Source organism: Zonotrichia leucophrys, chromosome 25 (assembly GCF_028769735.1).
Source record: "Zonotrichia leucophrys gambelii isolate GWCS_2022_RI chromosome 25, RI_Zleu_2.0, whole genome shotgun sequence".
Taxonomy (NCBI): Eukaryota; Metazoa; Chordata; class Aves; order Passeriformes; family Passerellidae; genus Zonotrichia; species Zonotrichia leucophrys.
The window spans coordinates 2,993,564-3,020,353 of NC_088194.1; the positions used below are offsets into that span (position 1 = coordinate 2,993,564).

General features: G+C 54.9%; 3 protein-coding genes and 1 non-coding gene across 4 annotated transcripts; 1 reads left to right on the forward strand and 3 right to left on the reverse strand.

The window, feature by feature from the left end:
• Positions 1–511: 511 nt before the first annotated feature.
• TRNAM-CAU (transfer RNA methionine (anticodon CAU)) lies at positions 512–583 on the reverse strand. Its single transcript has one exon. It is a non-coding gene; the product is annotated as a tRNA-Met (tRNA).
• A 191-nt stretch (positions 584–774) lies between these two features.
• Positions 775–11,562, forward strand: ILF2 (interleukin enhancer binding factor 2). The gene is made up of 14 exons (XM_064732783.1): positions 775–848; positions 1,374–1,415; positions 1,592–1,634; positions 2,422–2,526; positions 3,834–3,911; positions 5,500–5,602; positions 5,701–5,766; positions 6,671–6,787; positions 7,726–7,804; positions 9,314–9,401; positions 9,494–9,555; positions 10,936–11,050; positions 11,130–11,220; positions 11,307–11,562. The coding sequence occupies exons 1-14, from the start codon at positions 844–846 to the stop codon at positions 11,465–11,467; spliced, it is 1,155 nt and encodes a 384-aa protein (XP_064588853.1). The 5' UTR covers positions 775–843; the 3' UTR covers positions 11,468–11,562.
• A 973-nt stretch (positions 11,563–12,535) lies between these two features.
• On the reverse strand, positions 12,536–13,803 carry SNAPIN (SNAP associated protein). Its single transcript, XM_064732580.1, has 4 exons — positions 13,649–13,803; positions 13,103–13,149; positions 12,899–13,017; positions 12,536–12,803 (listed from the first exon to the last, which is right to left on the reverse strand). The coding sequence occupies exons 1-4, from the start codon at positions 13,753–13,755 to the stop codon at positions 12,714–12,716; spliced, it is 363 nt and encodes a 120-aa protein (XP_064588650.1). The 5' UTR covers positions 13,756–13,803; the 3' UTR covers positions 12,536–12,713.
• A 254-nt stretch (positions 13,804–14,057) lies between these two features.
• Positions 14,058–25,703, reverse strand: LOC135457610 (mothers against decapentaplegic homolog 4-like). Its single transcript, XM_064732317.1, has 12 exons — positions 25,390–25,703; positions 23,852–24,101; positions 23,013–23,187; positions 22,192–22,212; positions 20,806–20,955; positions 20,063–20,134; positions 19,878–19,985; positions 19,761–19,799; positions 19,497–19,680; positions 17,502–17,670; positions 16,222–16,360; positions 14,058–14,470 (listed from the first exon to the last, which is right to left on the reverse strand). The coding sequence occupies exons 2-12, from the start codon at positions 24,074–24,076 to the stop codon at positions 14,271–14,273; spliced, it is 1,482 nt and encodes a 493-aa protein (XP_064588387.1). The 5' UTR covers positions 24,077–24,101; positions 25,390–25,703; the 3' UTR covers positions 14,058–14,270.
• Positions 25,704–26,790: the final 1,087 nt, after the last annotated feature.

The following is a 26,790-nucleotide window of genomic DNA, read 5'->3' on the forward strand; positions in this document are numbered from 1 at the left end:
CCAGGTCACGCGTGGGGCGATGAGAGCCGAGGGACTCGTTAAGGTGCGGGGATATCGCGACCCACGCAGCCCGCGCTGACCCCACGCAGATCCGCAGCCTTCGCTTCGCTTTGGGGGTTTTGGGGAACCCGGAGGGGCTCGGACACCTCTGGCCCCCCAACATCCGTGGGAGGTTCGGCCCCACGGAGGGGTCACGGCAGCCCCACGGCAGCGCGGGGGTGACCCTGGATGTGCCACTCGGGGGTTGCGCGGCGATGGCAGCGCTCGGGGGACACGGGCAGAGGTTGGGGACACGCACAGGGGGACGCGCGCAATGGCTCGGCGGGGTCTCGGTTATCAGTGTCACGAGTGGGGTAACACACGTGAAACCCCTAACCCCACGCAGCTGCTGGCTCGCCAGCAGGCCAGACAAGCCTGGACGAGCACGAGGGAAGCGTTAAGAATCCAACGCAGCAAATAAAGAAAATAATAACTGGCAAAACGAACCTTGTGTGGAAGGAAAAAGTTATGCTAGCAGAGGATGGTTTCGATCCATCGACCTCTGGGTTATGGGCCCAGCACGCTCCCGCTGCGCCACTCTGCTGCCGCGTGCGGCCCCTGCCGCGCGGTTTATACCCGCGGCGCGCGCGCTCCATTCATGAGCTCCGCGCCCCCTCCAGCGGCCGCCTCGGCGCGCGCCGCCATTGGCCACCTCCCGCTCTGATTGACGCGCCACCTCACCAATGGCTGCTGGAGAAGCGCCCGCCAGGGGCGGGATGAGGGAAAGCGGCGGCCAATGAGCGGGCGGGTTGCTGCGGGGTCTGCGAGCGGCGTTTCATTGTCGGGAACGGCAGCGGCGGCGACATGAGGTGGGACCGGGGGATACCGGGGGGACACCGGCACTGAGACCGGGGGGATACCGGGATTAGGGGAGGAAGGGGGGAAGTGGAGGGAGAACCGAGCCTGGAGGAATCACGAGGACCGTGGGGGGGACGGGCACCGGGAGCGACCGGGACTGGGGGGCCACGGGAGCGCGGGGTGGGGAACGGGGCGAACCAAGGGGAACCGGGGAATGGGGCCGGGAATGGAGCACCGGGAGGGGCGGCACCAAAGGGAACCGGGGGATGGGGGAGAGCAGCAGCGAAACCGGGGGTGGGCGGAGCCTTAAAGGGACCGGGGAGCACCGGGAGGGGAGCGGGAAAGGAGCGGGAAAGGACGGGGGAGCACCGGGGAGGAACCGGGAAGGGGCTGGGAAGCACCGGGAGGGGACCTGGAAGGGACCGGGGAGCACCGGGAGGGACCGGGCAGCACCGGGAAGGCAGAAGCGGCACCGGAGGATCGCTGCCGGTGCTCGGTTCCCTCACTCAGCGCCGCTCCCGTTCTCTCTCCCGCAGGGGCGATCGAGGCCGCGGCCGCGGCGGCCGCTTCGGTTCCAGGCGAGTCCCGGGGCGGCCCCGGTGGGGCGGGAGCGGCGGGCGGGGGTCCCGGAGGGGCGGGCGGGGGTCCCGGAGGGGCGGGCGGGGGTCCCGGAGGGGCGGGCGGGGGTCCCGGAGGGGCGGGCGGGGGTCCCGGAGGCTCCGGGAGTGATTTCGGGATTTTTTATCCTCTGCAGGTTCCGGCCCTTTGTGCCCCACATCCCCTTCGACTTCTATGTGGTGAGTGGCACCGGGAATTAACGGGATTTCCCGGGATTTACCGGGAATTTTCCGTGAATTTTCTCCTGTTCCAGTGTGAGATGGAATTAGAAAATGGGAATTTTGCCTTTTCCCAGTGTGAGATGGCTTTTCCATGAATTATAAAATCGGATTTTTGTCCTTTCCCAGTGTGAGATGGAATTCCATGAATTATAAAATGTGAATTTTGTCCTTTTCCCAGTGTGAGATGGGGAGAATTTAATGAATTCCAGGTGGGAATTTTCTCCTGTTTCAGTGTGAGATGGAATTGGAAAAATGGGAATTTTCTCCTGTTTCATTCAGTGTGAAATGGGGAGAATTCCATGAATTGGGAAAATGGGAATTTTCTCCTGTTCCAGTGTGAGATGGAATTGGAAAATGGGAATTTTGTCCCGTTTTCAGTGTGAAATGGAATTCCCTGAATTATAAAATGTGAATTTTGCCTTTTCCCAGTGTGAGATGGCTTTTCCATGAATTATAAAATCGGATTTTTCTCATTTTTGCAGTGTGAGATGGCTTTTCCATGAATTATAAAATGTGATTTTTCTCCTGTTTCTGAATTATAAAATGTGAATTTTCTCTTTCCCAGTGTGAGATGGAATTATAAAATCAGATTTTTCTCCTTTCCCAGTGTGAGATGGAATTATAAAATGTGTATAAAATGTGAATTTTGCTTTTTCCCAGTGTGAGATGGCTTTTCCATGAATTATAAAATGTGATTTTTCTCCTGTTTCTGAATTATAAAATCGGATTTTTTACCTTTTCCCAGTGTGAGATGGCGTTTCCCCGCGTCAAACCCGCGGCAGACGAGTCAGCGTTCAGCGAGGCGCTGCTCAAGAGGAACCAGGACCTGGCTCCCACCGCTGCTGAGCAGGTGCTGGCCCCAAAAAAACCCCAAAATTCCCAAAAAACCCACAAAATCCCCAAAATTTGGGGTTTGGGGAACCCAAACTTCCTCAGGAATCACCCAAAAATGAATTTTTGGGGAATTTGTGCTGTGTAAATGGGATTATTCCTGGGGGATTGAGCTCAAAATCCACCTAAAAGCCTCAAAATTTGGGGTTTGGGGAACCCAAACTTCCTCAGGAATAACCTAAAAATGAATTATTTTCTGGTATTAGCTCCTTGAAGGAGATTTTTGGGGAATAATGTGGATTTTGTGCTCTGTAAATGGGATTATTCCTTGATAATTGAGCCCAAAATCCCCAAAATTTGGGGTTTGGGGAACCCAAACTTCTTCAGGAATAACCTAAAAATTAATTATTTTCTATAATTAATTAATATTTGGGGGAGATTTGTGGGGAATAATGTGGATTTTGTGCTCTGTAAATGGGATTATTCCAGAGGAATTGAGCCCAAAATTTGGGGTTTGGGGAACCCAAACTCCTTCAGGAATAACCTAAAAATTAAATATTTTCTGGAATTAATGAAAATTTGGGGGAAATAATGTGGATTTTGTGCTCTGTAAATGGGATTATTCCTTGATAATTGAGCCCAAAATCCTCAAAATTTGGGGTTTGGGGAACCCAAACTTCCTCAGGAATAACCTAAAAATGAAATATTTTCTGGAATTAATGAATTTTTGGGGGAAATAATGTGGATTTTGTGCTCTGAAAATGGGATTATTCCAGAGGAATTGAGCCCAAAATTTGGGGTTTGGGGAACCCAAACTCCTTCAGGAATAATCTAAAAATTAAATATTTTCTGGAAATAAAGTGGATTTAGTGCTCTGTAAATGGGATTATTCCTGGATAATTGAGCCCAAAATCCCCAAAATTTGGGGTTTGGGGAACCCAAACTTCTTCAGGAATAACCTAAAAATGAATTATTTTCTGGAATTAATGAATTTTTTTGGGGGAAATAATGTGGATTTTATGCTCTGTAAATGGGATTATTCCTGGGGAATTGAGCCCAAAATTTGGGGTTTGGGGAACCCAAACTTCTTCAGGAACAATCTAAAAATAATTATTTTCTATAATTAATTAATATTTGGGGAGATTTGTGGGGAATAATGTGGATTTTGTGCTCTGTAAATGGGATTATTCCTGGGGAATTGAGCCCAAAATCCCCAAAATTTGGGGATAACCTTCAGGAATAACCTAAAAATGAAATATTTTCTGGAAATAAAGTGGATTTAGTGCTGTGTAAATGGGATTTTTGCTGGATAATTTTCTTTTCCAGGCTTCCATCCTGTCCCTGGTGACCAAGATCAACAACGTCATCGATAATTTAATTGTGGCACCGGGAACGTTCGAGGTGGTGAGTGCGGAAATTGGGGAAAAATCCAGAGAGGGGGGAATGGGAAATTCTCCCTGTCCTGGGTGGAATTTGGGTTGAATTTTTGGGATTTTGGGTTGAAGTTTGGGTTGAATTTTTGGAATTTTGAGTTGAATTTTGGGTTGAATTTTTGGAATTTTGGGTTGAGTTTTGGGTTGAATTTTTGGGGATTTTGGGTTGAATTTTGGGTTGAAGCTTGGGGATTTTGGGTTGAATTTTTGAGGATTTTGGGTTGAATTTCGGTTGAATTTCTGGGATTTTCGTGAATTTTGGGTTGAAGTTTTGGAATTTTGGGCTGAATTTTGGGTTGAAGTTTGCGATTTTTCGTTGAATTTTGGGTTGAATTTTTGAGGATTTTGAGTTGAATTTTGGGTTGAATTTTGGGTTGAATTTCTGGATTTTGGGTTGAATTTTTGAGGATTTTGGGTTGAATTTTTGGGGATTTTGGGTTGAATTTGGATTGAATTTTGAGGATTTTGAGTTGAAGTTGGGTTGAATTTTGGGTTGAATTTTTGGGATTTTGGGTTGAAATTTTGGGATTTTGGATTGAAGCTTGGGATTTTGGGTTGATTTTTGAGCATTTTGGTTGAATTTTTGGGATTTTGGATTGAATTTTGGGTTGAATTTCTGGGATTTTGGGTTGAATTTTGGGTTGAATTTTGGGTTGAAGTTTTGGGATTTTGGGTTGAATTTTGGGTTGAATTTTGGGTTGAATTTTTGAGGATTTTGGGTTGAATTTTTGGGATTTTTGGTTGAATTTTTGGTTGAATTTTGGGTTGAATTTTTGGGATTTTGGATCGAATTTTGGGTTGAATTTCTGGGATTCTGGGTTGAATTTTTGAGGATTCTGGGTTGAATTTCTGGGATTTTGGGTTGAATTTTGGGTTGAATTTTTGGGATTTTGGGTTGAATTTCTGGGATTTTGGGTTGAATTTCTGGGATGAAGTTTGGGGATTTTGGGTTGAAGTTTTGGGATTTTGGATTGAATTTTGGGTAGAATTTCTGGGACTTTGGGTTGAATTTTTGGGATTTTGGATTGAATTTTGGGTTGAATTTTTGGAATTTTGGGTTGAAGTTTGGGTTGAATTTTGGGTTGAAGTTCTGGGATTTTGGGTTGAATTTTGGGTTGAATTTTGGGATTTTGGGTTGAGTTTTGGGTTGAATTTTTGGGATTTTGGGTTGAATTTTGGGTTGAAGCTTGGGGATTTTGGGTTGAATTTTTGAGGATTTTGGGTTGAATTTTGGGTTGAATTTTTGGGATTTCAGGTTGAATTTTGGGTTGAATTTTGGGTTGAATTTCTGGGATTTTGGATTGAATTTCTGGGATTTTGGATTGAATTTTTGAGGATTTTGGGTTGAATTTTGGGTTGAATTTTTGGGATTTTGGGTTGAATTTTGGGTTGAATTTCTGGGATTTTGGGTTGAATTTTTGAGGATTTTGGGTTGAATTTTGGGTTGAATTTTTGGGATTTTGGGTTGAATTTTGGGTTGAATTTTTGAGGATTTTGGGTTGAATTTTGGGTTGAATTTTGGGTTGAATTTTTGAGGATTTTGGTTCTTTCCCCCCCAGCAAATCGAGGAGGTTCGCCAGGTGGGCTCCTACAAGAAGGGCACCATGACCACGGGGCACAACGTGGCCGACCTGGTGGTGATCCTGAAGATCCTGCCCACCCGTGAGTGTGGGGCCGGGGCAGCCTCGGTGCCCGGCCTTCCTCCAAAGCCTCCTCATCCTCATCCTCATCCTCATCCTCATCCTCCTCTCCTTTCCCAGTGGAAGCCGTGGCAGCCTTGGGGAACAAGGTGGTGGAGAGCCTGAGAGCGCAGGACCCCAGCGAAGGTGAGCCCTGGTTTTTAAAATTTTTTAAATTTTTAAAAATTTTTTAAAATTAAAAAAAAAAAATTAAAATATTTTTTAATATTTTCTAAAGATTTTTAAAAAATTTTAAACATATAAAATTTGGGATTATAACAGGTAAATTTTGGGATTGTAAGAGGCAAAATTTGGGATTGTAAGAGGTAAATGTTGGGATTATCACAGGTAAATTTTGGGATTTAACAGGTAAAATTTGGGATTGTAACAGGTAAATTTTGGGATTTTAACAGGTAAAATTTGGGATTGTAAGAGGTAAATGTTGGGATTATCACAGGTAAATTTTGGGATTGTCACAGGTAAAGTTTGGGGTTGTAAGAGGCAAAATTTGGGATTGTAAGAGGTAAATGTTGGGATTCTGACAGATAAAATTTGGGATTTTAATGGGTAAATTTTGGGACTGTAAGAGGTAAATTTTGGGATTGTGGCAGGTAAAATTTGGGATTGTGACAGGTAAAATTTGGGAGTTTAACAGGTAAATGTTGGGATTTTCAAAGGTAAATTTCAGGATTGTAAAACATAAAATTTGGGATTGTAGCAGGTAAATTTTGGGATTTTAATGGGTAAATGTTGGCACTGTAGCAGGCAAATTTTGGGATTGTAAGAGGTAAATTTTGGAATTTTGACAGGTAAATGTTGGTATTGTCACAGGTAAATTTGGGGATTGTAACACATAAATTTGGGGATTGTGACAGGTAAAATTTGGGAGTTTAACAGGTAAAACTGGGGATTGTAACAGGTAAATGTTTGGGATTGTGACAGGTAAATTTTGGGATTGTGACACCATTCCTGGTTTCTCCAGACCCAATTCCTGAATTTTCCAGCCCCAATTCCTGGTTTCTCCAGCCCCCATTGCCGCTCTGTCCCGCAGTGCTGACCATGCTGACCAACGAGACCGGCTTTGAGATCAGCTCGGCCGACGCCACGGTGAAGATCCTGATCACCACGGTGCCGCCCAACCTGCGCAAGCTGGACCCGGAGCTGCACCGTGGGTACCCAGCCCTGCCCCTGCCCCCGGGCACTGCGGGCACTGGGAGCACTGGGAACATTGGGGGCACTGGGAGCACTGGGGGCACTGGGAGCACTGGGAGCACTGGGAATACTGGGAGCACTGGGGGCACTGGGAATGGGGCACTGGGGGCACTGGGAATACTGGGAGCACTGGGAGCATTGGGAGCACTGGGAGCACTGGGAACACTGGGGGCACTGGGAGCACTGGGAATACTGGGAGCATTGGGAGCATTGGGGGCATTGGGAGCAGTGGGAGCACTGGGAACACTGGGGGCACTGGGAGCAGTGGGAGCACTGGGAGCACTGGGAAGGACTGGGAAGGGACTAGGCAGAACTGGGAAGGACTGGGAACACTGGGAGCATTGGGAGCACTGGGAACATTGGGGGCACTGGGAGCAGTGGGAGCATTGGGAAGGACTGGGGGCACTGGGAGCACTGGGAACACTGGGGGCACTGGGAGCATTGGGAATACTGGGAGCACTGGGAACACTGGGAGCACTGGGAACACTGGGAACACTGGGAACACTGGGAGCACTGGGAACACTGGGAACACTGGGAATACTGGGAATACTGGGAGCACTGGGAGCACTGGGAACACTGGGAGCACTGGGAGCACTGGGAACACTGGGAGCACTGGGAATACTGGGAACACTGGGAGCACTGGGAATACTGGGATCAGTGGGAGCACTGGGAGCACTGGGAACACTGGGAATACTGGGGGCACTGGGAACACTGGGAATACTGGGAGCACTGGGGGCACTGGGAACACTGGGAACACTGGGAGCATTGGGGGCACTGGGAGCACTGGGAGCATTGGGAACACTGGGAGCACTGGGAACACTGGGAACACTGGGGGCACTGGGAGCACTGGGAATACTGGGAACACTGGGAGCACTGGGATTTTGCTCCTCGCAGTGGACATCAAGGTGCTGCAGAGCGCCCTGGCCGCCATCCGGCACGCGCGGTGGTTCGAGGAGAACGCGTCGCAGTCCACGTGAGTGAGGGCTGCGATGGGGATGGATCTTCAGTTCTGGGTCCGGATCCTCATTCTGGATCCAAATCCAAAATCTGGGTCCAGATCCTCCTTCTGGGTCCAGATCCTCCTTCTGGCTCCAGATCCTCAGTCTGGGTCCAGATCTTCATTCTGGGTCTGAATCCTCAATGTGGGTCTGAATCCTCAATGTGGGTCCAAATCTTTATTCTGGGTCCAAATTCTCAGTCTGGGTATAGATTTTCCTTCTGGATCTGGATTCTCAATCGGGGTCTGAATCCTCAGTCTGGGTCCAGATCCTCCTTCTGGATCCAGATCCTAAATCTGGGTCCAGATCCTAAATCTGGGTCCAGATCCTCAGTCTGGGTCCAGATCCTCATTTTGGGTCTGAATCCTCAGTCTGGGTCCAGATCCTCAATCTGGGTCCAGATCCTCATTTTGGGTCTGAATCCTCAATCGGGGTCCAGATCTTAGTTATGGGTCCAGATCCTCATTTTGGGTCTGAATCCTCAGTCTGGATCCAAATCCTAAATCTGGGTCCAGATCCTCAGTCTGGTTACAGATCCTCCTTCTGGGTTCAGATCTTCAGTCTGGGTCCAGATTTTCAATCTGGGTCTGAATCCACATCCTCCTTCTGGGTCCAGATCCTTACTCTGGGTCTGAATCCAAAATCTGGGTCCAGATTCTCAATCTGGGTCTGAATCCTCAATGTGGGTCCAAATCTTTATTCTGGGTCCAGATCCTCAGTCTGGGTATAGATCTTCCTTCTGGATCTGGATTCTCAATCGGGGTCTGAATCCTCAGTCTGGGTCTGGATCCTCAGTCTGGATCCAGATCCTCAATCTGGGTCCAGATCCTCATTCTGGGTCCAGATCCTCCTTCTGGATCCAGATCCTCAATCTGGATTAAGATTCTCCTTCTGGGTCTGAATCCTCAGTCTGGGTCCAGATCTTAGTTATGGGTCCAGATCTTCATTCTGGGTCTGGATCCTCATTCTGGATCCAAATCTTCAATCTGGGTCCAGGTCTCCAATCTGGGTCTGGATCCTCAGTCCTGGATATAGATCTTCAATCTGGGTCCAGATCTTAGTTCTGGGTCTGAATCTTCAGTCTGGGTCCAGATTCTCCTTCTGGATCCAAATAATAGTTCTGGGTCCAGATCATCAATCTGGGTCCAGATCATCAATCTGGGTCCAGATCATCAATCTGGGTCCAGATCCTCCTGGATCTGAATTCTCAGTGTGGGTCTGAACCCTCCTGTTGAGTCCAGATCTTAGTTCTGGCTCCAGATTCTCAAGGTGGGTCTGAATCCAGATTCTCCTTCTGGATCCAAATCCTGGTTCTAGATCCTAAACCCGGTTCTAGATACAAATCCTTGTTCTGGGTCCAGATGCTGATTCTGGGTCCAGATCATTGTTCTGGGTCCAGATCCTCGATCTGGATCCCCAATCCCATTCCCAAGATCCCAGAGCAGTTCCTGGTGTGGGCCTGAGCTGCTCCTGCCTCTCTCCAGGGTGAAGGTTCTGATCCGGCTGCTCAAGGACCTGAGGATTCGCTTCCCCGGCTTCGAACCGCTCACACCCTGGATCCTGGACCTGCTGGTGGGGCCACCTGATGATCCTGATCCTGATCCTGATCCCAACAGGAGCTGGGGTTCTGGGAATCTCCTAATTCCTCTCCATTCCCTCTGCAGGGTCACTACGCCGTGATGAACAACCCCACCCGGCAGCCCCTGGCCCTCAACATCGCCTACAGGTCTGTGGGGTTTCCATTCCACAGGTTCCCCTCGTGGGATAAAAGCGTTTTTCCTGATAAAACCACTGGGATATCACGGGAGATAAACCCAGCTGGGATTTCCTGGTGGGGTTTTCATTTGTGATTCCATTTTCCCAACAAAACCATTGGAATCTCACGGGCTGACTGGGCATAAACCCAGCTGGGATTTCGTGGTGGTGGTTTCCATTTGTGGTTCCATTTTCCTGACAAAACCATTGGAATCTTATGGGCTGACTGGGAGATAAATCCAGCAGGGATTTCCTGGTGCTGTTTTCCCTTTGTGGCTCCATTTTCCTTATAAAACCACTGGAATCTCATGGCAGACAAACCCATCTCCTCCAACTGGGATTTCCTGGTGGTGGTTTCCCTTTGAGGTTCCATTTTTCCTGATAAAACCATTGGAATCTCATGGGCTGACTGGGAGCTGGGAATTCCTAATGGGGTTTCCCTTTGAGGTTCCATTTTTCCTGATAAAACCATTGGAATCTCATGGGCTGAGTGGGAGTTAAATCCTGGTGGGGTTTTCCCTTTGTGGTTCCATTTTCCCAACAAAACCATTGGAATCTCATGGGCTGACTGGGAGATAAATCCAGCTGGGATTTCCTGGGCTGTTTTTTCCTGAAATGATCCATTTTCCCAACAAAACCATTGGAATCTCATGGCAGACAAACCCATCTCCTCCAGCAGGGATTTCCTGGCGCTGTTTTCCCTTTGTGGCTCCATTTTCCCAACAAAACCATTGGAATCTCACAGGCTGGGATTTCCTGGTGGTTTTCCCTTTGTGACTCCATTTTCCCAACAAAACCATTGGAATCTCACAGGCTGACTGGGTGACAAACCCATCTCCTCCATCAGGGATTTCCTGGCGCTGTTTTTTCCTGAAATGATCCATTTTCCTTATAAAACCACTGGAATCTCACGGACTGACTGGGAGATAAACCCAGCTGGGATTTCCTGGTGGTGTTTTCCCTTTGTGGTTCCATTTTCCCAACAAAACCATTGGAATCTCATGGACTGACTGGGAGATAAATCCAGCTGGGATTTCCTGGTGGTGTTTTCCCTTTGTGGTTCCATTTTCCCAACAAAACCATTGGAATCTCATGGGAGACAAACCCATCTCCTCCAGCAGGGATTTCCTGGTGGTGTTTCCCTGACAAAACCACTGGAATCTCATGGGCTGACCGTGTGATAAATCCAGCTGGGATTTCCTGGGCTGTTTTTTCCCTTTGTGGTTCCATTTTCCCAACAAAACCATTGGAATCTCACGGGTGACAAACCCATCTCCTCCCTCAGGGATTTCCTGGGCCGTTTTTTCCCTTTGTGACCCATTTTTCACCCCGATTTCCCCCCGTTTTGCAGGCGCTGCCTGCAGATCCTGGCGGCCGGGCTCTTCCTGCCCGGCTCCGTGGGCATCACGGACCCGTGCGAGAGCGGCAACTTCCGCGTGCACACGGTGATGACGCTGGAGCAGCAGGCAAGGAGGGGACCCCAAAAGGCCAGGGGACACTTTTGGGGGTCTCTCTGTCCTCACATTGTCCCCTCCTCATCACCAGGACATGGTGTGCTACACCGCCCAGACCCTGGTGCGCATCCTGAGCCACGGAGGGTACAGGAAGATCCTGGGGCAGGAGGGTGATGCCAGCTGTGAGTTTGGGGTTTGGGGGGGTGTCAGGGTGGGCACGGGGTTGGTGTCACCTCGAGGAGGTGCCCATTGTCACCTCGTGGGGCAGACCTGGCCTCTGAGATGTCCACGTGGGACGGGGTGATTGTGACGCCGTCGGAGAAGGCGTACGAGAAACCGCCGGAGAAGAAGGAAGGGGAGGAAGAGGAGGAGAACCAGGAGGAGCCGGCGGCCGGGGAGGAAGAGGAGAGCATGGAGACGCAGGAGTGACACCTGTGGCAGCTGCAGCAGGTGAGGGGACACAGCCCAGTGTCCCTGTGCCCTGTCCCTGTTTTGTACTTGCACATTAAAGCCTTCCCACCTTTGCAGCGTGTGCTGTTTGCTCGGGGGTGTGTGGGGTTGAGGGGCAGCAGGAGAAGGATCCAGAACTTGAAGGAAACACCTGGGGGTGTCCAGACCCCAATTGGGGCAGCCCAAATCCCAATTGTGCCTCCCAAATCCCACCTGGGTTTCCAAAATTCCACCTGGGATGTTCCAAATTCAACCTGGAGGTGCCCAAACCCCATCTGGGCTTCCCAAATTTCACCTGGGGGTGTCCAAATCCAACCTGGAGGTGCCCAGACCCCATCTGGGCTTCCCAAATTCCACCTGGGCTTCCCAAATTTCACCTGGGGGTGTCCAAATCCAACCTGGAGGTGCCCAAACCCCACCTGGGCTTCCCAAATTTCACCTGGAGTTGTCCAAATCCAACCTGGGGCTGCCCAAACCCCACTTGGGCTTCTCAAATTCCACCTGAGCCTCCCAAATCCCACCTGGAGGTGCCCAAAGTGAACCTGGAGGTGCCCAAACCCCACCTGGGCTTCCCAAATTCCACCTGAGCCTCTCAAATTCCACCTGGGATGTTCCAAATTCAACCTGGAGGTGCCCAGACCCCATCTGGGCTTCCCAAATTCCACCTGGGGGTGTCCAAATCCAACCTGGAGCTGCTCAAACCCCACCTGAGCCTCCCAAATCCCACCTGGAGGTGCCCAGACCCCATTTGTGCCTCCCAAATCCTACCTGGGGGTGTCCAAATCCCATTTGGAGCAGCCCAAATTCCACCTGAGCCTCTCAAATTCCACCTGGAGGTGCCCAAATTGAACCTGGAGGTGCCCAAACCCCACATGGGCTCCCCAAATTCCACCTGGGGGTGTCCAAATCCAACCTGGAGGTGCCCAAATCCAACCTGGGGGTGCCCAAATCCAACCTGGGGGTGCCCAAATCCAACCTGGGGGTGCCCAAACCCCCCTGGCAGCACCTCTGTTGTCCCCAAGGCCCCTCAGGGATGTGGGATCAGCATCACCACAAACTCTCAGTCACTTTTATTCCAGCGCCCCCAAATCCGGGATCGCGGCTCCGAGCATCCCAAATCCCTCATGTGCAGGTGATGGGGGGGACAGCTCCTCAATTCCACAATTCCTGCTCCATCATCATGCCCTGCTTGGTCACCTGGATGGTCACCTGGATGGTCATTTGGTCACTTGGCCTGGTAGCCCCCAGCCTCCAGCATTGCTCTCCTCCTCACCGTCTCCTTGGCCACGCTGTGGTTCAGCCTCCTCAGCCTCTCCTGGACGTGACAAAAAATCACAAAAATTCACAAAAATCATCTGTCAGCACCTTGGGGGGCTCTGAGACCCCCAAATTTCTTTGTTCATCCCTCACCTGGGCGTTCTGGAGGATGTTGTTGACCAGCACCACGCGGCGCCGGGCGTTCAGCAGCTTCTTCACGTAGGGGTCGAGGTCCAGAGCCACCTTCTGGTCCTCATTGATGCGGCAGAGCTCTGGGGAGGGGTCTGCGTGAGCCCCCCTTGCCCCCCTCGGGATGATGGGGGGACAGGGGGGACCCCCACCCTGCGTTGGGCTCACCTGTGGCCAGGCTGTCGATGTGCTCCCGCAGCTCCACCTGGCTCTCCCTGGGGATGGGGGAAAATTGGGATTTATACCCTAAATTCGGCTGTGTTCACCCATAAAATGATGGGAGATGTGTGGCCAGCAACCCCCAGGCAACAACACCAAGAATTGCCCAACTCACGTTCCCCCAAATCCCCCAAAATTCGCCCTCACGTACCTCCAAATCCCTTCAGCCCCAAAATTCACCCTCATGAACCCCCAAAGCTCTTCAGTGCCAAAATTCGCCCTCGTGTACTCCTACATCCCCAAAATTTGCCCTCACATACCACAAAATCCCTTCAGCCCCAAAATTCACCCTCATGTACCCCTAAAGCTCTTCAGCCCCAAAACTCACCCTCACATACTCCTACATCCCCAAAATTCACCCTCACGCCCTCACAAATCCCTTCATCCCCTCAGAACTGCCCTCCCCGGCTCTCCCTACCCCTCAGCCCTGCAGCCCGCCCAGCCCCGCTCCCGGCCCGTCCCAGCCCCGCCGCCGGCCGCTCTCGGTGCCCGCACCTGACGCTGTGGACGTGGCGGTCGAGCTGTCGCACGGCGGGGCGCAGGAACTGCAGCAGCCCCTCAGCAAAGAGCTCCCGAGCACCGGGGCCGCTCCCCGCCGCCATCTTAACCCGCGGGGGCTGCCGGGAAACCGAGTCCGTGTGGAGAGGGAGAGGCCGCTTCCGGTGCGCGCCGCGAAGGCTGATGGGAAACAGAGTCCGCAATGAGGGGGAGGAGCTGAAGCTTCCGGTGCGCGCCGCGGGGGCTGCTGGGAAATGTAGTCCTAAAAGGCACAGAGGGAGGCACATCTGGAAGTGCATCGGGCGGCACATCTGCACTGCTCAGCGTCCGTCACAGGCCACAGATTCCAACCCCATCCATTAAATAACTAAATAATGGTAAAAACAACACGGTGTTGGTCCTTTCGCCTTGTTTTAAAATTTTCTTTTTTGGTTTATTTTCGTACAAAAGTTAAAGCAGGAGGTGGAAATCAGCACTGAGGGCTGCACTACACCCAGGCCACAAGGCCTGACCCAATCCATTAAATAACCGTTAAACAAACAAATTTTTGGTCATTTTGCTTCGTTTTTTTGCCATTTCTCTTCATTTTTTTTCCTTTTTTTGGCATTTCTTGCAGGATTCAGGCGTGTGCGTCGGGCAGGGCGTGCAGGACGTGGTCCAGCAGCTGCAGGGCGCGGTGCAGGTGCACCTCGATCCAGCAGGGCGTGCAGGTGATGCTGGCGCGGGGGTAGTCGGGCCCCCAGCCCTTAACGAAGCTCAGCCTAACGAGGCAAAGGCGCCGCAGGTCGTCCACGCCGAGCCCCGCGGCCACCGACAGCCCTGGGGGGGGGACACGGTCAGGATGGGGGGCTCAGCTTGTCCTGGGGTCACTCATGGGGGTCTCAGTCCGCCCTGGGGTCACTCATGGATGGTGGGAGGGGTCAGCACAGGGGGTCCCAACCTGCCCTGGGGTCACTCATGGGGGTCCCAGCCCATCCTGTGGTCACTCACAGATGGTGGGAGGGGTCAGCACGGGGGTCCCAACCTGCCCTGGGGTCACTCATGGGGGTCCCAGCCCACCCTGTGGTCACTCACAGGTGGTGGAACAGCCCCAAGGGGGTCAGCATGGGGGTCCTGTCCCCCCTGTGGTCACTCACAGATGGTGGGGGGGGTCAGCATGGGGGTCCCAACCTGCCCTGGGGTCACTCATGGGTGGTGGTGGGGGTCAGCATGGGGGTCTCAGCCCATTCTGTGGTCACTCACAGGTGGTGGAACAGCCCCAAGGGGGTCAGCATGGGAATCCTGTCCCCTCTGTGGTCACTCACAGATGGTGGGGGGCGTCATCATGGGGGTCCCAGCCCACCCTGGGGTCACTCATGGATGGTGGGAGGGGTCAGCACAGGGTCCTGTCCTTGCTGTGGTCACTCACAGATGGTGGGACAGACCCGGGGGGGTCACCATGGGGTCCTGGCCCTGTTGTGGTCATTCAGGGGTGGTGGGACAGCCCTGGGGGGTCAGCACGGGGGTCCCAACCTGCCCTGGGGTCACTCATGGGGGTCCCAGCCCACCCTGTGGTCACTCATGGATGGTGGGAGGGGTCAGCACAGGGTCCTGTCCCCACTGTGGTCACTCACAGATGGTGGGGGGCGTCATCATGGGGGTCCCAGCCCACCCTGGGGTCACTCATGGGTGGTGGGGGGGGTCAGCATGGGGGTCCTGGCCCCACTGTGGTCATTCAGGGGTGGTGGGACAGCCCTGGGGGGGTCAGCATGGGGGTCCCAAACTGCCCTGGGGTCACTCATGGGTGGTCAGTGGGGTCAGCACGGGGGTCCCAGCCCACCCTGGGTGGTGGGACAGCCCTGGAAGGGTCAGCACAGGCACTGACCAGCACTGTGGTCACTCAGGGGGTTCAGCACAGGCACTGACCAGCACTGTGGTCACTCAGGGGGGGTCACCATGGGGTCCTGCCCCCCTGTGGTCACTCACAGATGGTGGGACAGCCCCGGGGGGGTCAGCACAGGCACTGACCATCCCCGTGGTCACTCAGGGGGTTCAGCACAGGCACTGACCATCCCCATGGTCACTCAGGGGGAGTCACCATGGGGTCCTGTCACCCCCGTGGTCACTCAGGGGGGTTCAGCACAGGCACTGACCATCCCCGTGGTCACTCAGGGGGGGTCAGCACAGGCACTGACCAGCACTGTGGTCACTCAGGGGGGGTCACCATGGGGTCCTGTCACCACTGTGGTCACTCAGGGGGGTCAGCACAGGCACTGACCACCCCCGTGGTCACTCAGGGGGGGTCAGCACAGGCACTGACCAGCACTGTGGTCACTCACAGGCACTGACCAGCACTGTGGTCACTCAGGGGGGTCAGCACAGGCACTGACCATCCCCGTGGTCACTCAGGGGGGGTCACCATGGGGTCCTGTCACCACTGTGGTCACTCAGGGGGGTCAGCACAGGCACTGACCAGCACTGTGGTCACTCACAGGCACTGACCACCCCCGTGGTCACTCAGGGGGGTCAGCACAGGCACTGACCAGCACCGTGGTCACTCACAGGCACTGACCACCCCCGTGGTCACTCACCGATGGCCGGGGCGATGCCCCCCACAGACCCCGCCCCGGGGATGGTCCCGGCCACCGCGGCCGCCTGGGCAGTGGCCGCAGCCTGGGCCGTGGCCGCCTGCTGCTGCATCTGCCGGTGGCACTGCCGCAGGTCAAACACCTGCCGAGGGCACACAGGTTTAGCAAAAATCCTTTCTTTTATCAAAATCAGTTTTTTTCTCCTGAGAAGCTGAGAAACCTCATAAAGAAAATGTAAATGATAATTATCTGCTGCTGTAAAAATGCAACAAGTAGATCTGTGATTGGTCTACTGCTAGAAAATGCAATTAATTATCTACTGCTATAAAATGCAACAGGTAGATCTGTGATTGGTCTCATGGAATTATTTCTAATGAATTATTCTAATTATTTCTAATTAATCTGTCTGGACTGTCTCAGTCAACCACAAACCTCTATCATCGTTCCTTTTCTATTCTAACTAACCTCCTTTCTTCTATTTTTTAATATAATATAAATAAATAAATATATAAATAGATAATTTATATATTTATCATATATTTATTTCTTAATAAATATCTATTTGATATAATGTATAAAATTTATAAATTATATTACACATATTCGTATATTATTATATACTACTATATATTATATTAATATATATCATTATATACTATATATTATAGATATTATAGATATTATAGATATTGTTATATATTATATATTACATTATATATATTATATATCTTATTATATATTTTATATATTTATATAATAAATTACATTATCATATGTTATTTTACATTTGGTATATATTCATATAATAATTATGCTACTATATAGTAGATATATATTTGATACAATATATAAATAAATGTATAATATGTACTATATTATATATATATAATATATTATAAATTTATTTATCGAATATATGTTTATTTATAAAAACATATGTTTTAGAAGGTTTGATTTATAAATAAAATACAAAATTATTAATAATAAGTAAAAATAAATAAATGCAAAATAGAATAAATATAAAGATTAAAGTAAATAAGAATAAAAATTTATTTATTTATAAATCAAACCTTCTAAAACATCAACACTCATCTCTTCCCTCATCCTCAAACCCCTGCAAACACCAAACTCCACCACACGGGGGCACCACTGAGCAGGGCACATTTAGGGTTGGGGGCGTCTCTCCATCCCTGGGGCGCTTCCACTGCTCTGAACCCCCCAAAATCCAAACACAGACCCCCCCCAGCCCCTTGGGGACCCTCGGGGAGCTCTGGGGTGCCCACCTTGACGTGCGCTCCGGGGTACACCTTGTGCACGGCGTCTCCGGGGGCCCTGCCCGCCTCCCTGTCCAGGTAGAAGCTCTGCACGAACACGGCGTGCTCGCTGCGGCAGCGCATCCACACATCGCCCTCTCCGCGGCGCTCCAGCTGCACGCCCCGGCCGATGTGCAGCCTGGAGAGAGCGTCAGGACGGACCCCCAGGACCCCTGAGCACCCCCAGGACCCCCGAGCCCCCCCAGGACCCCCCAATTCCCTGTTCCACCTGCCCAGCCCTCTCCCTTGCCGCTCCACCTGCACGCCCCGGCCGACGTGCAGCCTGGACAGAGCGTCAGGACAGACCCCCAGGACCCCCGAGCCCCCCCAGACCCCCCAGTTCCCTGTTCCACCTGCCCAGCCCTCTCCCTGGCGCTCCACCTGCACGCCCCGGCCGATGTGCAGCCTGGAGAGAGCGTCAGGACGGACCCCCAGGACCCCCGAGCCCCCCAGGACCCCCCAATTCCCTGTTCCACCTGCCCACCCCCAGTTCCTGCCCCTGTTTCATCTCCCTTGCCGCTCCAGCTGCACGCCCCGGCCGATGTGCAGCCTGGAGAGAGCGTCAGTGCAGACCCCTGAGCACCCCCAGGACCCCCGAGCCCCCCCAGGACCCCCCAGTTCCCTGTTCCACCTGCCCACCCCCAGTTCCTGCACGCCCCGGCCGATGTGCAGCCTGGAGATGTGTCAGCATGGACCCCTGAGCACCCCAGGACCCCTGAGTCCCCCCAGGACTCCCCAGGAATCCTGAGTCCCTGTCCCACCTGCCCCAGGTTCTGTTTTGCCCTGATTATCCCACATATTCCCCGATTACCCCGTGTTATCCACTCCTATTCTGCCCTTATTATCTCTTCTGGATCCCTCTTTTCCTCATCACCCCATTTTCCCCCTTTTTCCTGATTTTCCCCTTTTTCCTCCTTCTGCCCTAACTATCCCCTATTTCCCCCCTATCCCCTTTTCCCCTTTATCCCCCAACCCTCCCCTTTTTGCCCCCCATCCTTCACACCCCCTGCCCCATTCCCAGACCTGATTCCCCCATTGCTCCCAACCCTCCCCAACGCCCCCCGTCCCCTCTGTGCCCCCCTTAACCCTCCAGTGCACCCCATGCCCACCATGCCCTCCACACCCCCCTGTGCCCCCCATGCCTCCCGACCCCCATCTCCCCCATGTCCCCTATGTGCCCACTGTCCCCATCCCCTCCCTGCCCTCCATTCCCCCTATGCCCCTCTCACCCCCCATGCCCCCTTCCCCCTTATGCCCCTCTGTGCCCCCCATGCCCCCCTGATCCCCATCTCCCCCATGCCCCCCGTGTCTCCTCACCCCCCATGTCCCCCATGACCCCGTGCCCCCGACCCACCGTGCGCTCTCCGTGTCCCCCATTTACCTTGTGCCCCCCATTCCCCCTGTGCCCCCCAGTGCCCTCTGTGTGCCCCCCATGCCCACCGTGCCCTCTCGCTGGCGGCGCAGCGCTGCACGTTGGAGAGCAATGCCCCCAATGCCCCCCATGCCCCCCATGCCCTGTGACCCCCCAATGCCCCCCATGCCCCCTGTGCCCCCCATGCCCACCGTGCCCTCTCGCTGGCAGCACAGCGCTGCACGTTGGAGAGCAATGCCCCCAATGCCCCCCATGACCCCCATTCCCCGTGACCCCCCCATGCCCACCGTGCCCACTGTGCCCCCCATGCCCACCGTGCCCTCTCGCTGGCAGCACAGCGCTGCACGTTGGAGAGCAATGCCCCCAATGCCCCCCATGCCCTGTGACCCCCCCATGCCCACCATGCCCCCTGTGCCCCCAATGCCCCCCATGCCCCCCGTGCCCCCCATGCCCACCGTGCCCTCTGTGTGCCCCCAATGCCCCCAAGCCCCCTGTGCCCCCCATGCCCACCGTGCCCCCCTGTGCCCCCATGCCCACCGTGCCCTCTGTGTGCCCCCCATGCCCACCATGCCCCCTGTGCCCCCCATGCCCACCGTGCCCTCTCGCTGGCAGCACAGCGCTGCACGTTGGAGAGCTGCCCCAGGCAGAACCGAGCGCCCCCCGAGGGATCCACGTATCCATCCACGACCACCGAGGGGCAGCTCGAGGGCACCTTGAAGATCTCCCCCACCTGCACGTCCTGCTCGAAGTAGGCGATGGAGCACCAGAACTCCGGGCCTGAAACGGGGGGAAAATTGGGGGTTTTTTGGGGGGGGTAACGGCACCCATGGGTGCTAAAGAGGGTGGGGGGCACTCACCAGGGTGGGTGGACACGGGGGGCTGCAGCATGGGGGGCCCTGGGTGGGTACAGAGGGGTCAGCACAGTGAAGATCCCCCCCAAAGTGTCACCCAGTGCCCCCCAAACCCAAACCTACAGCAGTGCTGGGGGTGGCTCTGGCTGCTGGGGTGGTGGTGGGGAGGGGGCTGTGAGCCCCCCAAAGTCGGGGTGTGGATGGTGGCAGGGCTCCAGCTCAGCGGGGAACCTGCAGGGGGACATGGGGGGACATGAGGAGGGTCCCCCCAAAGGGGTTGGGGGGCAGTGGGGCACCCCCATACTCACCGTGCTGGGGGGGTTTGGGGCACCCGTTCTGTGCTGGGGGGCGCTCGGGGTGGGCCTGGGGGTCCTGGGGGTCTGTGGGGAGAGTTTTTATTTGGGTTTAATTTATTTATTATTTTTATTTTATATTTTAATATTTAATTATTTAATATATTTTTTTATATATATTTCGATATTAATATATGTATATATTTAAATACAGTTTTATATACATTTATATATTTTATATATTTTATATATATTTATATACTTCATATATTTTAAAATATGCATATTATTATATATATATTATATTTATATATAGTTCTAGATATTTTATATATTTATATATCTATATATTTATATACATATTTATATATTTTTATATATATTTTTTAATATATTTTATTTTTTATATATATGTATATTTATATATTTAATATATTATGTATATTTATATATTTTAACATAGTATGTATATTTTTATGTATTTGTATATATTTATATATGCATATAGTTTAATTATTTATTATAATTATAATAAATATATATTAAATAATTATAATAAATAAATATAAATTATAAATATAATAAATATAAATAAATAAAAATTATAATAAATATAATATATATTATAATTATTTATTATACATATATTTATATATTTATATCCATATATATTTATATATATTTCTATATAGTGGAGTGGGGGGCTCAGTGTGACACCCCAAACTCCCTCAGTGTTGGGTGTTATGTGGGGGTCTCACCTTGGGGCAGCTCCGGGCAGCTCCGGGGGGGCACTCGGGGGGGCAGCGCTCGGTGGGGGCACCCGGGGGTCTCCTCCCCCAGCTCCGGCAGCTCCATTGGCACCAGACACTCATGGACACGCTCCTGCTTCACCGGGCACGGCGGCGACACTGGGGACACACCGGGCACCGTGGGGGGCACTGGGACACACACCGGGCACGGGGGGGACACTGGGGACACACACCGGGCATGGGGGGGACACTGGGGCACACACCGGGCACACTGGGGGGACACACACCGGGCATGGGGGGACACTGGGACACACACCGGGCACCGTGGGGGGACACTGGGACACACACCGGGCACCGTGGGGGGACACTGGGGCACACACCGGGCACGGGGGGGACACTGGGACACACACGGAGACCATGGGGGACACTGGGGACACACCGGGCACGGGGGCGACACTGGGGACACACACCGGGCATGGGGGGGCACGGGGACACACACGGAGACCGTGGGGGGACACACACCGGGCATGGGGGGGCACGGGGACACACACCGGGCACACTGGGACACACACCGGGCACTGTGGGGGGACACTGGGGACACACACCGGGCACGGGGGGGACACTGGGACACACACCGGGCACCGTGGGGGGACACTGGGGACACACACCGGGCACCGTGGGGGACACGGGGACACACACCGGGCATGGGGGGGACACACACCGGGCACGGGGGGACACTGGGGCACACCGGGCATGGGGGGACACGGGGGACACACACCGGGCATGGGGGGGACACTGGGGACACACCGGGCATGGGGGGACACTGGGGACACACACCGGGCACGGGGGGACATTGGGACACACACCGGGCACAGGGGGACACACACCGGGCATGGGGGGACACTGGGGACACACCGGGCATGGAGGGGACACACCGGGCACCGTGGGGGACACTGGGGACACACCGGGCACGGGGGGACACTGGGGACACACCGGGCACCGTGGGGGGACATTGGGACACACACCGGGCACGGCGGCAACACTGGGGACACACCGGGCATGGGGGGGACACTGGGACACACACCGGGCACGGGGGGGACACTGGGACACACACCGGGCATGGCGGGGACACTGGGACACACACCGGGCACGGGGGGGACACTGGGGACACACACCGGGCACGGGGGGACACTGGGACACACACCGGGCATGGGGGGGACACGGGGACACACACCGGGCACCGTGGGGGGACACTGGGGACACACACCGGGCATGGGGGGACACTGGGGACACACACCGGGCACCGTGGGGGGACACTGGGGACACACACCGGGCACGGGGGGGACACGGGGACCCGTGGCGGGGGGCTCGGGGGGCTCCGGGCCGGGGTCTCACCTGTGCGCGGGATGCTCAGACCTGCGGGACAGGGTTGGGGTGAGGGGTTTAGGATCAGGATTAGCGGTGCTGTGACCCCCCCTTGGTGACCGGGATCCCAGTTTAGGGGGGTCCCGGTGTGGGGGTTTGGGGGGTCCCGGTGTGGGGGTTTGGGGGGTCCCGGTGTGGGGGATTGGGGGGTCCTGGTGTTGGGGATTGGGGGGATCTCGATGTGGGGTTTTGGGGGATTAAGGGTTTATCATTAGGATCAGCGGTGCTGTGACCCCCCTTGGTGACTGGGATCCCAGTTTAGGGGGGTCCCGGTGTGGGGCATTGGGGGGTCCCGGTTTGGGGGATTGGGGGGTCCCGGTGTTGGGGATTGGGGGGATCTCGATGTGGGGTTTGGGGGGATTAAGGGTTTATCATTAGGATCAGCGGTTCTGTGACCCCCCCTTGGTGACCGGGATCCCAGTTTAGGGGTTAGGGTTAGGGTTAGGTGGGGGATTGGGGGGTCCCGGTGTGGGGGATTGGGGGGTCCCGGTGTGGGGGATTGGGGGGATCTCGATGTGGGGTTTTGGGGGATTAAGGGTTTATCATTAGGATCAGCGGTGCTGTGACCCCCCCTTGGTGACCGGGATCCCAGTTTAGGGGGGTCCCGGTGTGGGGGATTGGGGGGTCCTGGTGTTGGGGATTGGGGGGTCCCGGTGTGGGGGACTGGGGGGATCTCGATGTGGGGTTTTGGGGGATTAAGGGTTTATCATTAGGATCAGCGGTGCTGTGACCACCCCTTGGTGCCCCCCCCACCCTTGGTGACCCCTCCCCATTTCGGGGGTCCCGCTCACCGCCGCCGGGGGTCCCCACGCGCTCGTAGTGGTAGGGGTTGACGCAGACGCTGTCGCACTTGAGGTCGAAGGCGAACTGGCAGAAGCGGGCGGGTTTGAGCTCGTTCTTGTGCAGGTCGGGCCAGCGCCAGAGCCGCGCGTAGATGACGTGAGGGAAACCCTTCCTGCCGGCCACCTGTGGGGAGGGGGACACGGACGGGTGGGACCCCTCCCCGGGGTGACAATATCGGGATAGCCCTGGGGTGACAGCACTGGGATCCCCTCAGGGTGGCAATACTGGGATGACCCCAGGGTGACAACGTCGGGGTCCCCCCGGGGGGACAACAGCGAGATACCCCTGGGGAGGATCTGGGAGGTTTGGGACCCCCCAAACCCCCACACCGGGAACCCCCTGGGGTGACAACACCGGGGTCCCCAGGGGGCTCAGCCCCCATCCCAGGGGTCCCCAAGGGGCTCAGCTCCCATCCCGGGGGGGTTACCCCCATTCCGGGGGTCCCCACAGGGGTCAGCCCCCATTCCCAGGGGGTTACCCCTATTCTGGGGGTCCCCATAGGGGTCATTCCCCATTCCCAGGGGGTTACCCCTATTCTGGGGGTCCCCATAGGGGTCATTCCCCATTCCCAGGGGGTTACCCCTATTCCGGGGGTCCCCATAGGGGTCAGCCCCCATTCCCAGGGGGTTACCCCTATTCTGGGGGTCCCCACAGGGGTCATCCCCCATTCCCAGGGGGTTACCCCTATTCTGGGGGTCCCCACAGGGGTCAGCCCCCATTCCCAGGGGGTTACCCCTATTCTGGGGGTCCCCATGGGCGGGGGGGTTTAACCTCCCTCGCGGGGTACCTGGAGCCGCCCGTCCAGCGTTCTCTGCACGGTGACGCACTGGCCGGGCTGGGCCCCTCCGGAGGTGACAGCGGCCACCAGCGCGTCCAGCTCGTCCCTCTTCTCCTTGAGCTTCCTCAGCAGGCTCTGGATGGCGCGGCGGGCGAAGGCCTCGCTGTCCCCTCCCTGCCGGTGGCACAGCAGGCTGTGCACGATGCCGGGGCCGCTGTCGCCGCCCAGGGACATGGCGTGTGCCCAGAGGGTCGCCCTGCTGCAGGGGACACCGAGCTGCTGGCACCGGTGACAAAACCATGTCACCCAAAGCCTGAGTTCTGTGGTCCCTGAATGACAGAGTTTGTCCCCAGAGGGTCACCCTGCTGCAGGGGACACCGAGCTGCTGGCACTGGTGACTAAACCATGTCACCCAAAGCCTGAATGACAGAGTTTGTCCCCAGAGGGTCACCCTGCTGCAGGGGACACCGAGCTGCTGGCACCGGTGACAAAACCATGTCACCCAAAGCCTGAGTTCTGTGGTCCCTGAATGACAGAGTTTGTCCCCAGATTGGGGTCACCCTGCTGCAGGGGACACCGAGCTGCTGGCACTGGTGACAAAACCATGTCACCCAAAGCCTGAGTTCTGTGGTCCCTGAATGACAGAGTTTGTCCCCAGAGGGTCACCCTGCTGCAGGGGACACCGAGCTGCTGGCACCGGTGACAAAACCATGTCACCCAAAGCCTGAGTTCTGTGGTCCCTGAATGACAGAGTTTGTCCCCAGATTGGGCTGACGTGACCCAGCACAGTTCACAGGGACACTCGGGGTGTCCCCAGGCAGAGTTGGGCGCTGGCACACGCTCGGGGACAGCGCTGTCCCCAGGCTGGCACGGAACAGCCGCGATGGAGCCGCTCCCGCAGCCGCCGCCGAGCCCAGACTAAACAGAGCCCGGCCTGGCGCCGCTCCTTAACCCCGCTCTGTCTCTCTCGGCTTCTCCCTTTCCTGCCAGAGCCTGGAAAATCCTCGGGATGGCGGCAGACACAACAATCGCCGCTCTCTGCTCCTTATCCGAGCCTGAGCGTCCTGCCAGCACCCCCAGTATGCCCCCAAATGCCATCTCAGTATGGGGACACTTCCAGGGATGCTGAGGGAGGTGAGACCCTCACCCCCCGCCATGCTCTGGGGTTCACCCCGGGCATCTCATCCCTGCTCCTTGCCTCGTGTTTTGGGGTTAAAAGCGGTGGGAGAGGGGATTTGGGGTCCTGCTCTCCCTCCCTGCATCCCAAGGCTGCTCCAGGGAAGGCTGGAAGGGTCGGAGCCCGGGTTTGGGGCAAGCTGGGCTCAGTGGGGCCAGACCCAGCCCCGTCCTCACCCCACATCGCCCTGTCAGAACCCCCGGCTGATCCCAGTCCCAAAACTCGTCCTGGGGATGTTCCTGGGACACCACGGGAAGGTGACAGGGACAGCGCAGGGGCTCTGAGGGGTGACAGGCTTTAAGAAGGGGGTGACGCTTCAAGGAGGAGGGGACACATCGGGGACCCTCGGGGTGGCTCGGGCTGGACTCACCTGCACCGGCCCCGCTGCCGTCACTCGCGGCCCGGCTCCCGCCGCATCTCCTCCGGCTCACGGTGGTGCCTGCAGAGCCCTGATTTTCCTTCAGCCCCCTGTCCTGAGCTTCCTGGCCTTCTCTGAGTCCTCTGCCTTTCCCTCAGGCCCCTGTCCTGCCCTGAGCTCCTTGCTCTTCTCTCAGCCCTTCCCCTCAGCCCCCTGCCCTTCCATCAGCCCCTGCCTTTCCCTCAGCCTCCTTCTCCTGTCAGCCCTTTCCCTCAACCTCCCTCGCTTTCTCTGAGCCCTCTCCTCCTGCTCCCAGCTTTTTCCTCCTCCTCCTCCTCTCCCCGGTCCCGCTCCCGCTCTCTCGGCCCTTTGCCAACTCCGGCCCTACAATAACAAAAGGAGCGGCCGGAGCGCGTGAGGCGCCGCCGCGCCTCAGCCAATGGCAGCGCCCGTGACAGCCGGGCCGGGCCCCGCCAGCCAATGGCGGCCGAGCTTTCATGGCACCAACCCGGCCCCCCCCCAGACGGGTCCCGCCCCCGGCGCCGCCGGGCCCGGCTCGCACGGGGAGCGCGGCGGGTCCGGCCCCGGTTATACCGCGGGAGCGGATCCCGTTATACCGCGGGAATGTAGCGGGTCCGGCCCCGGTTATACCGCGGGAGCGGATCCCGTTATACCGCGGGAATGGCTCCGGTTACACCGCGGGAATGTAGCGGGTCCGGCCCCCGTTATACCCCGGTTATCCCGCGGGTCCGGTCCTGATCCTACCAGGAATGCCATGGATCCGGCCCCGGTTATACCGCAGGTATCCATCCCAAACCACAAGAACTCATCCCAAAACCCAACCAAACCATCCCAAAACCCAACAACCCCATCCCAAAACTTGACAAACCATCCCAAAACTTGACAAACCATCCCAAAACCCAACCAAACCATCCCAAAACCCAACAACCCCATCCCAAAACCCAACCAAACCATCCCAAAACCCAACCAAACCATCCCAAAACCCAACAACCCCATCCCAAAACCCAACCAAACCATCCCAAAACCCAACAACCCCATCCCAAAACTTGACAAACCATCCCAAAACCCAACCAAACCATCCCAAAACTTGACAAACCATCCCAAAACCCAACCAAACCATCCCAAAACCCAACCAAACCATCCCAAAACCCAACCAAACCATCCCAAAACCCAACAACCCCATCCCAAAACTTGACAAACCATCCCAAAACCCAACCAACCCATCCCAAAACCCAACAACCCCGTCCCAAAACCCAACCAACCCATCCCAAAACCCAACAACCCCATCCCAAAACTTGACAAACCATCCCAAAACCCAACCAAACCATCCCAAAACCCAACCAAACCATCCCAAAACCCAAGAAATTTGTCCCAAAACCCAACCAAACCATC

Excerpts from the sequence above, each read along its gene's own strand:
- ILF2 (XM_064732783.1), top strand. Across the intron at positions 2,527-3,833 it reads CTCCCACCGCTGCTGAGCAG|GCTTCCATCCTGTCCCTGGT; the intron begins GTGCTGGCCCCA and ends TTTCTTTTCCAG. Across the intron at positions 3,912-5,499 it reads CACCGGGAACGTTCGAGGTG|CAAATCGAGGAGGTTCGCCA; the intron begins GTGAGTGCGGAA and ends TTTCCCCCCCAG.
- SNAPIN (XM_064732580.1), bottom strand. The coding sequence starts at position 13,755 with ATGGCGGCGGGGAGCGGCCCCGGTGCTCGGGAGCTCTTTGCTGAGGGG. Across the intron at positions 13,150-13,648 it reads CGCCACGTCCACAGCGTCAG|GGAGAGCCAGGTGGAGCTGC; the intron begins GTGCGGGCACCG and ends CCCCATCCCCAG. Across the intron at positions 13,018-13,102 it reads CATCGACAGCCTGGCCACAG|AGCTCTGCCGCATCAATGAG; the intron begins GTGAGCCCAACG and ends ACCCCTCCCCAG.
- LOC135457610 (XM_064732317.1), bottom strand. The coding sequence starts at position 24,076 with ATGTCCCTGGGCGGCGACAGCGGCCCCGGCATCGTGCACAGCCTGCTG. Across the intron at positions 19,986-20,062 it reads CCCCAAACCCCCCCAGCACG|GTTCCCCGCTGAGCTGGAGC; the intron begins GTGAGTATGGGG and ends GTCCCCCTGCAG. Across the intron at positions 14,471-16,221 it reads GGGCATCGCCCCGGCCATCG|GGCTGTCGGTGGCCGCGGGG; the intron begins GTGAGTGACCAC and ends TCCCCCCCCCAG.